Source organism: Schistocerca americana, chromosome 8, assembly GCF_021461395.2.
Source record: "Schistocerca americana isolate TAMUIC-IGC-003095 chromosome 8, iqSchAmer2.1, whole genome shotgun sequence".
NCBI classification, from domain to species: domain Eukaryota; kingdom Metazoa; phylum Arthropoda; class Insecta; order Orthoptera; family Acrididae; genus Schistocerca; species Schistocerca americana.
The window spans coordinates 513525252-513535306 of record NC_060126.1 but is presented as its reverse complement, the minus strand read 5'-3'; the positions used below and the strand labels follow the sequence as shown (position 1 = coordinate 513535306).

The 10055-nt window shown below is 39.5% G+C and overlaps 1 protein-coding gene across 1 annotated transcript in view; it reads left to right on the top strand.

Moving 5' to 3' along the window:
* The first annotated feature begins 432 nt into the window (after nucleotides 1-432).
* The window catches only part of LOC124545039 (protein GUCD1), a 48600-nt gene continuing 38977 nt past the window's right edge, over nucleotides 433-10055 (top strand). Inside the window, exon 1 of the mRNA XM_047123824.1 lies at nucleotides 433-770. Coding sequence (XP_046979780.1) covers nucleotides 740-770 — 31 coding nt within the window. The 5' untranslated portion in view covers nucleotides 433-739. The remainder of the gene's footprint in view (nucleotides 771-10055) is intronic.

Sequence of the window (10055 nt, the reverse complement as noted above, 5' to 3'; positions counted from 1 at the left end):
AGTTATTTCCATAGTCGCTCGAATTCCTTAGTAACTTTCCTTGTACTACCCGTCCAAGCTAATCTAACAAGTAAGGCGGTGGCTTAAGGGAACGACCGTACTTGTTAATGCCTGTACTGCAGCTCCTATCAGCCACGACTCGGACATTAACTTTATTTAATTGTTTATGCTAAAAGTAACGAAGGCCCACGAAATAGTACACAGTTCTTATCAACAGATGGCGCGCAGTCTCACAGTTATTCCCATGGTCTATAGAACGCCTCCAAATGCGCAGTACGATCTTCGGTCAACAGATGGCGCGAGGCACTGTTGACACTAAACAGTTATTGAAATAACTGCCAGAATCAGGGGAACGGTTATCGCAGTAACCGTTACTTCTCAGTAACCGGTTATTTCTATCAGTTACGTTATTTTTTGCCACCTCTAGTTGTTGCGTACTAATCACGTTGTCTTGTCATCTGACTTTAATGTTTGTGTGTCAACCCCGCGCGCTGAACATTTTACGTGTTGTTTTCATATTTAGGGAAAACAAGTGATCATTTGAAGTGGCATGTTTTCTAATTGAATGAGTAACGAAAAGTTATTTGTGAAAGGATTTGTGTACATGAGCCCTATACAGACGTACAAAACTCGCGCTTGTGCAACGTAAACAAGATTACTATGCGATAAACTTTTGCTTGATATCTGACTGGTATCTGAGTAGTATGCTCGAGTTCGTCGTTGACAACCAGTGGTTGAAATGGAAAGTGTTGCCAATGACAGAATAAAAGGTTAGATTTATCAGTCAAGCTAAAATAATTTTCACCATATATCATAATTGAGATTATGTTCAAGTTTCTCTCGGTCCTTGGACCGTTTTGTGTAGTGTTATTTGCCTCTACATTATGAAAATCTTTTTATGGAAAACGCAATGAGTGGTATTATAGGCATACTATAAAATTGAGTACCGGTAACGTATGTCAAAACCTGAATACAGTGTGATAAATTTGCAGTTTTACCATAGTAAAAATTTTATTCCAACGCCGCGCAGGCGCTATCCTCATTTTCATTTTGTTGGTGTTCATCTTATATCCTCCTTTGAAGACACTGTCCATTCTGTTCACTTGCTCTCCCAAGTCCTTTGATGTCTCTGACAGAATTACAATGTCATTGGCAAACCTCAAAGCTTTTATCCTTCTCTTCTTGCTCAATAGATATATTGAATAACATTGGGGATAGGCTGCAACCCTGTCTCATTCCTTTCTCAACCACTGCTTCCCTTTCGTGCCACCTGACTCTTATAATGGCCATCTGGTATCTATACAAATTGTAAATAGCCTTTCACTCCCTGTATTTTTCCCCTGCCATCTGTGGGGTTTGAAAGAGAATATTCCAGGCAACATTGTCAAAATCTTTCTCTAAGTCTACAAATACTATAAATGTACGTTTGCCTTTCCTTAACCTATCTTCTATGAGAAGTTGCAGGGCCAGTATTGCCTTGCATGTTCGTATATTTCTCTGGAACCAAAATTGATCTTCTACCATTTTTTCCATTCTGCTGTAAAGAATTCATATCAGTATTCTGCAACCATAACTTATTAAACTGATAGTTCAGTAATTTTCACACCTGTCAGCACCTACTTTCTTTGGAATTGTGATTATTATATTCTTCTTGAAGTCAGAGGGTATTTTGCCTGTCTCATACATCTTCCTTACCACATGGAACAGTTTTGTCATTGATGGCTCTCCCAAGGCTGTCAGTAGCCCTAACAGAATGTTATCTACTCCCAGAGCCTTGTTTCAACTTAGGTCTTTCAGTGCTTTGTCAAATTCATCTCACAGAATCATATCTCTCTTCTTATTTTGTCTAAGTCCTCTTCCATTTCCATAATATTACCGTCAAGTACATCTCCCCTATCTAGACGCCTTCCACCTTTCTGCTTTCCCCTCTTTGATTAAGACTGGCTTTCCATCTGAACTCTTTATATTCATACAGGTGGTTGTCTTCTCTCCAAAGGTCTCTTTAATTTTCCTGTTGGCAGTATCTATCTTACCCTAGTGATATATGCTTCTACATCCTTACATTTGTCCTCTACCCGTTCCTGCTTAGCCATTTTGCACTTCCTGCTGATCTCATTTCTTAGACATTTGTATTCCCTTTTGCCTGCTTCATTTATTACATTTTTATATTTTCTCCTTTCATTGATTAAATTCAGTATCTCTTGTGTTACCCAAGGACGTCTACGAGCCCTTGTCTTTTTACCTACTTGATCCTCTGCTACCTTTACTATTTCATCTGTCAAAGCTATCCATTGTTCTTCTACTGTATTCCTTCCCTCCATTCTTGTCAGTTCGTACCTTAAAGCTCAAACTGAAACCCTCTACAGCCTGTGGTTCTTTCAGTTTATCCAGGTCCTATCTCCTTAAATTCCTGCCTCTTTGCAGTTTTTTCGGTTTTAATCTGCAGTTCATAACCAATAAATTGTGGCCAGAGTCCACATCTGCCCATAGAAATGTCTTACAATTTAAAATCTGGTTCCTAAATCTCTGTCTAACCATTATATAAGCAGACTGAAACCGCCCAGTGTCTCCAGGTATCTTCCACGTACACAACCTCCTCTCCTGATTCTTAAACCAAGTGTTAGCTATGATTAAATTATGCTATGTGCAAAATTCTCGAAGGTCACTTCCTCTTTCATTCGTTCGCCCAGTCCATATTCACCTACTATGTTTCCTTCTCTTCCTTTTCCTACTATCGAATTCCAGGCCTCCATGACTGTTAAATTTTTGGCTCCCTTAACTATCTCAATAATTTTTTTTATCTCATCATACATTTTCTCAATCTTCTCATCTGCGGAGCTAGTTGTACTACTGTGGTGGTTGTGGGCTTTGTGTCTATGTTGGGTACAGTAATATATTTACTGTGCTTTTCATAGTAGCTTACATGCCTTCCTATCTTTTTACTCATTATTAAACCTACTCCTGAATTACCCCTATTTGATTTTGTATTCATAACCCTGTATTCACCTGATGAGAAGTCCTGTTCCTTCTGCTACTGAACTTCACTAATTCCCACTGTATCTATCTTTAACCTATTCATTTCCCTTTTTAAATTCTCTATCCTACGTGCCTGATTAAGAACTTGACATTCCATGCTCTGATCCATAGAACACCAGTTTTGTTTCTCCTGACAATAATGTCCTACTGAGTAGTCCCTGCATGGAGATCTGAATGGGGGAGTATTTACCTCCGGAATATTTTACCCAAGAGGATGCCATCATAATTTAACCATACAGTAGAGCTGCATGCCTTCAGGAATAATTACGGCTGTAATTCCCCTTGCTTTCAGCCGTTCGCAGTACCAGCACAGCAAGGTCGTTTTGTTTTATGTTACAAGGGCAGATCACTGAATCATCCAGACTGTTGCCCCTGCAACTACTGAAAAGACTGCTGCCCTCTTCAGGAACCACACGTTTGTCTGGCCTCTCAACAGATACCCCTCCGTTGTGGTTGCACCTACGGTACGGCTACCTGTATCGCTGAGTCACGCAAGCCTCCCTACCAATGGGAAGGTCCACGGTTCATGGGGGGATTATCTTATGAAAAAATAAATTATAAAAATAGTGGGCCATACCCCCACTATCCACCATAAACAAATTAAAATCATAGTACACGGATCATTATGAAATTCAACATCAAAATTCATACAGTGAGTTAAGTTTATGGAATCTATGTAGGGCTTGTAAATGAAGTGTTTGTGGTCATGATCAGATGCAACCCATTTTCAGATTAACGGATAATGGTGGCATACATGTAGTAAAAATGAACATTTCACTCTTTATGAATACACACGCAACATACAAATGTAACATAAAAGTGTACATAATTAAATATTTCTCTGTGGTACAGACCAAAACAAAAGTGCAACTGTACATTTATTCACACATCATGTTTCTGAAATGCCACAATGCGTGAGAACTTCAGGGACATGGAATGATTCAAATTTTACATTAAGCAGCAGAACCAGTAGCACCAGGGTACATCTGTCAAGTACACTAACAGTCAGTTATGAAGAACATTAATTACACATAAAAACAAAGATGTGGTGACTTACCGAACGAAAGCGCTGGCAGGTCGATAGACACACAAACAAACACAAACATACACACAAAATTAAAGCTTTCGCAACAAACTGTTGCCTCATCAGGAAAGAGGGAAGGCGAGGGGAAGACGAAAGGAAGTGGGTTTTATGGGAGAGGGTAAGGAGTCATTCCAATCCCGGGAGCGGAAAGACTTACCTTAGGGGGAAAAAAGGACAGGTATACACTCGCACACACGCACATATCCATCCACACATACAGACACAAGCAGACATATTTGGTCTTTAAATATGTCTGCTTGTGTCTGTATGTGTAGATGGATATGTGCGTGTGTGCGAGTGTATACCTGTCCTTTTTTCCCCCTAAGGTAAGTCTTTCCGCTCCCGGGATTGGAATGACTCCTTACCCTCTCCCTTAAAACCCACTTCCTTTCGTCTTCCCCTCTCCTTCCCTCTTTCCTGATGAGGCAACAGTTTGTTGCGAAAGCTTGAATTTTGTGTGTATGTTTGTGTTTGTTTGTGTGTCTATCGACCTGCCAGCGCTTTCGTTCGGTAAGTCACCTCATCTTTGTTTTTATATATAATTTTTCCCACGTGGAATGTTTCCTTCTATTATATTGATAACATTAATTACACAAATAGATAATTATGAGAATTCCAGATTTCCAAAAAACATTTGACTCAGTACCACACCTATGCTTATTATGAAAAATATGTTCATATGGCGTATCAGATGAAGTATGCGACTGGATTGAAGATTTCCTGTGTGGGAGGACACAGTGTGTTATCTTGCATGAAGAATCATTGACACATGTTGAAGTAACTGTGGTTGTACACAGGGAAGTGTTTAATGTCCCTTGCTGTTCGTGTTATATATTGATGATCTCATGGACACTATTAATAGTACACCGGACTTTCCACAGATGATGCAGTTATCTGCAACAACGTACTGTCTAAACGAAGCTGGATAGACATTCAGTCACTCCTTTGTAAGATTTTAAAGCGGTGCATTGATTGCCAACTTGCTTTAACTGTTCAAAAATCTAAAATTGTGCACTTTGCAAAATGAAATAAAATAAAATAAAATAATATCTAGGATTCTATATACATAATACTTGTGCGTCACTGTTTGAATGTGTAAATTCATACAAGTACCTGGGTGTAACACTTAATGAAGTGGAATGGTCACATAAGCTTAGTTGTGGGTGAAGCAGGTGGCAGACTTTGGTTTATTTGCAAAATACTGGGCAAATGGAATTAGTCTACAAAGGAGATTGCCCACACCTCTTGTGCAACCCATCGTAGAATATTGCTCAAGTTTGTGAGACCTGTACTGTCATCTGGGGGGGGGGGGAAACTGACCCCTTTTTGATGTTTTTGTAGAATATCTCTTGCAGATACCGATTTATATTCATGGTGATTTTTATTATTGTTCATTATTTCTATATAAACATCCGTAGTGCACTCTGTATCTTATATTTTTCATAGGTTAGTAAAAAAAAAAAAAAAAATAATAATAATAATAATAATAATAATTGAAAGGGATCAGTGTTACGCTGTGACATGGTGTAAATTGACCCTTCAAATTTGTTTTGTTATGAACACATGCAAATGGTCCAGAGATAAATGTTAGTATAGTGCAGTATGGGTAGGAGCCCTGTAAAGGGATCTCAGTGATCCCCATTGAAAACTGGATGTATTGAAAATGTTGACAAGCTAGGTATTAGTGAAACACACATTTCTGTGGATTAAAACACACTACAGAAAACTTTTATTGACAAAAAACATTAAACTTCTTTTATTAAAATGCTCCTTGAAAATTTATACAGAATTGTACGCCGTTCATCCTGTAACTGTGGTGGAGGCAGCTTGCCAATCGAATCACAAAATGGGGCAGTGAATGTACCGTGTTCTTTTGGAACAAATGTGGTTTCCATTGAGTCACTGGATTGAAGCCCCATAACTTCAAGTACATTTCCCTGTGTTGCAACGTTTTGAATAATACAAATGGTAGTGAAAAGTTTGCTTCCCCTTTTACCCCCAACTACTTTCACCACAACAAAGTCATTTGGAAAAAGATCTTGGCACTGAGTGGGCAGCAAATCTTCAACTACAGGATCTTTTCATCAGTTTTCAGAGTCCTTGGCAATTTCATTACACCAAGCTCATCTTCTGATGAAGGATTATCACACTTCTAAAAGATTTTTCTTGGAATCTGGGAGTTCTTCGTTAGCTGTGGGTGACATGGAACAACTTGGCTGAGGATCATTTGTACCTAGAGACAACTGGAACTTTTATGTAGTGCAGACACATTTTCACGTGATAATCTTTTGAATGATTTTGGACCGTTCAGTGCATGAACAGCTTTACCAGGGTGTACATTGGTTTTCTTAATTTTTGTATTTGGAGGGGCTATTGTTTTTTTTTTCTTTTCACGTAAAGACTGTAAATAAGTCTGACACACCCCAGATTATGAACTCGACTTCAGAAGACGGCCAGGCCGGGCGCGGACGGCGGAGGGAACACCAGCGACCAGAGAGGGCAATGTAGCCGCGTCTGCCGGGCGCGGACCTCAGACGGAACACACGACGCGGCGCGGACCGATTAGGGAGCGCCCAGCATAGTAACAGTCAGGAGATAGAGTACCCAACATTTCAGACTGTGTCTGACACACCTCAGATGATAACCACATCCGTTGAGGACGGCCAGAACAGGCGCTGACTGCAGTCGGAACATCTGCGACTGGAGGGGTCCGTTGAAGCCGAGTCTGGTAGGCGCGGACCACAGATGGAACACTCGACCCGGCGCAGACCAATTAGGGAATGCCCAGCTCCTCCCAGGCATAAATATTGGACTCGATCGACCCAAGGACCAGTCTCAGGTAGCACCTGAAGAAGACAGCGAGGCACACTGTTGAAATATCGTGCGAGAACGACACGAACATCCGGCTGGATTCCCGAATATCCAAGATGTCAACAGATCGCCGGGAAAGCATGAAGAGTTACAAGAAACTACAAGTTCAACTACAGCTTCCTTTTGTTTCTTTCATATCCTGTTCACCTGAGAATTTAGAGAATAAAGCTTCTTTTTTGAGTGGCATTATTCCACATACCTTGAACACATTTCAGAGATTCATCTTGTTGTTATGCCCCAGACAATTTATGAGTTCATTAAGAAAGAATGGAAACATTATGTTTGGTACAATTGAGAACTGTGGCTTCCTCATTTTGAAATCAGTTGGTGTTTTCCTCTAGTGAGTCTTCAAGGGATTGGGGAGAAAAGAAAAAAGAAAAAAAAACCACATCCGAAGGTTGTGTTAAATGAGTTGTGTTGGCTGGGATACACACAAACTTTATCATTTTCTTCACATACCTGAAGAACCTCACTTGTGAAATGTGAACCTAGTTTGTCCCTTGTAATTATCTTTGTCGCAGGCAGATTTTTAGCACTTTTCTAAACCAATTTGTAAATTCTGCACTGTCAAGCTCACTATATAGAGTTCAGTTGTAGTGTGTTCCACTTGTACAACACTGTTCGTTGCAGCAGTGTGCACACTTTGTCCACCCAGACTCCAAGTATCATATAAATGGAATGTGAAAAAGACCTAGTGAATAGTACAGTGGAACGTATCCTCTGCCATGTACTTCACAGTGGCTTGCAGAGTATAGATGTAGATATGGATGTCAGAGGCTTGACCAGGAAGATGTTCACTTACTGTTTTGAATGTTTGTGTATTTTCAATACATACTTAACATTACAAAACTCCATATTTAATGTTACCCTACTTGTTTTATTCCTGTGGTGTCACTTGTTAACATTACACACCTACTTGCTGAGGTGTGGTTCTGTCCCTACAAGGGGGATGCCTGTAAATACCTAAATATTTTAATTTTGCCAGTGGAATTTTATTATCTGTGCTCTCAAAGGCCATGGCATTGTTACAGAAAATGCCAACAGGGCGATTTATCTACATTTATACTCTGCAAGCCTCCATGAAGTGCATGGCAGAGTATATGACCCATTGTACCAGTTATTGTTTTCTTTCCGTTCTATTCATGTATGGAGCACGGCAATAATGATTGATTGTGTTATTGCCCTACTCTGGTCCTCAAAATCCCTATGTAAGCAATACGTAGTGGGTTGTAGTATATTTGTAGAGAAATAATTTAAAGTCAGTTCTTAAAACTCCCTTAGCAGACTTCTTTGGGGTAGTTTATGTCTGTTTTCAAGAGTCTGCCTGTTCAGTGTCTTCAGTATCTTTATGAAACTCTGCCAAGAATCAAACAAACTTATGACGATTCATGCACCTCTTCTCTGTATACATTCAATATTCCCTGTTAGACTTATCTGGTACAGGCTGCATATCCGTGTGCAATATTCTAGAATGGATTGCATGAGGGATTTCTAAGCAATCTCATTTGTTGACTGATTGCACTTCCCCAGTATTCTACCAATCAACTGAAATCTACCACGTGCTTTACCCACAACTGAGCCTATGTGATCATCTTATTTCATATCCCTACAACGTGTTGCACCCAGGTATTTGTATGAGATGGGCAATTCCAACAGTGATTCATTGGTATTCTAGTCAAGGACACTACAATTTTTTTTCTTTTTTTATTTTCGTGTTGTGAAGTGTACTATTTTACATTTATGGACATTTAAAGCAAGTTGCCATCTTGGCACCACTTCGAAATCTTAAGATCTGGCAGAATATTTATGCAGTTTCTTTCAGATAGTACGTCATTACAGATAACAGTGTTACCTGCAAAAAGCCTGAGGTTATTATTAATATGTCTGCAAGATCATTAATGTACAACATGAACAGCATAGTTCCCTATACACTTCCCTAGGACACACAGAAAGTTACTTCTGCATCTGACGATGACTCTCCATCCAAAATAACATGCTGCGTCCTCCCTACCAAATAGTCCTTGTTCTAGTCACAATTTCACTTGATGCCCCATTTGATCATATTATTGACAATAAGTGTAAGTGTGGCACTGAGTGAAATGTCTTTCAAAAATCAAGAAATACTGCATGTACATGATTGCCTTGATCCGAAGCTTTCAGTGTGTCATGTGAGAAAAGTGACAGTTGGGTTTCGCATGATTGATGTTTTTGAAATCCGTGCTGGTTGGCATGAAGGAAGTCATTCTATTTGAGATACCTCATTATTTTTGAGCTCAGAGTATGTTATAAGATTGTGCGACAATTTGATGTCAACAATATGGGACGGTAGTTTTGTGGATCACTTCTGTGTCCCTTTTTATAAATGGGTGTGACCTGTGCTTTTTTCCAAGAATTGGACACAATTTTCTGTTCAAGGGATCTACAATAGTTTACAGTTAGAAGAGGGGCTAACTTGGCCACAAATTCAGTATAGAAACTGACAGGGCTTCCATTGGGCCGTGCAGCTTTGTTCAGTTTTAACAATCTCAACTGCTTCTAAATACCGCTGGCGCTAATACTTATTTCATTCATCTTTTTGGTGGTATGAGAATTAAATGGAGCAACTCTCCTGGGTTTTCCTTTGTAAAGGAATATTTGAAAAATGGAGTTAAGCATTTCAGCTTATGCTTTGCTACCCTCAGTTTCAGTTACTGTCGCGCGCGAACACACACACACACACACACACACACACACACACACACACACACACACACACCTGTCTGCTAGGGGCAGGACAATAACTTTGGTGGCACTAACAGCCTTTACATGTGACCATAATTTCTTTGGATTTTGTGAAATATCACTTGACATTATTCTGCTATGGTAGTCAATGAAAGCTTTACACATTACTCTCTTGATAGTGAGATGTATTTCATTCAGCATCTCTTTATCTATAGCCCTATACTTTGTTTTACACCTATTATGTGGTAGTCTATGTTTCTTTAGAAGTTTCTTTACCATGACTGTATACCATGGAGGTGTCTTCCCATTATGAACTGTTCTACTATGTACATATCTATCCAGT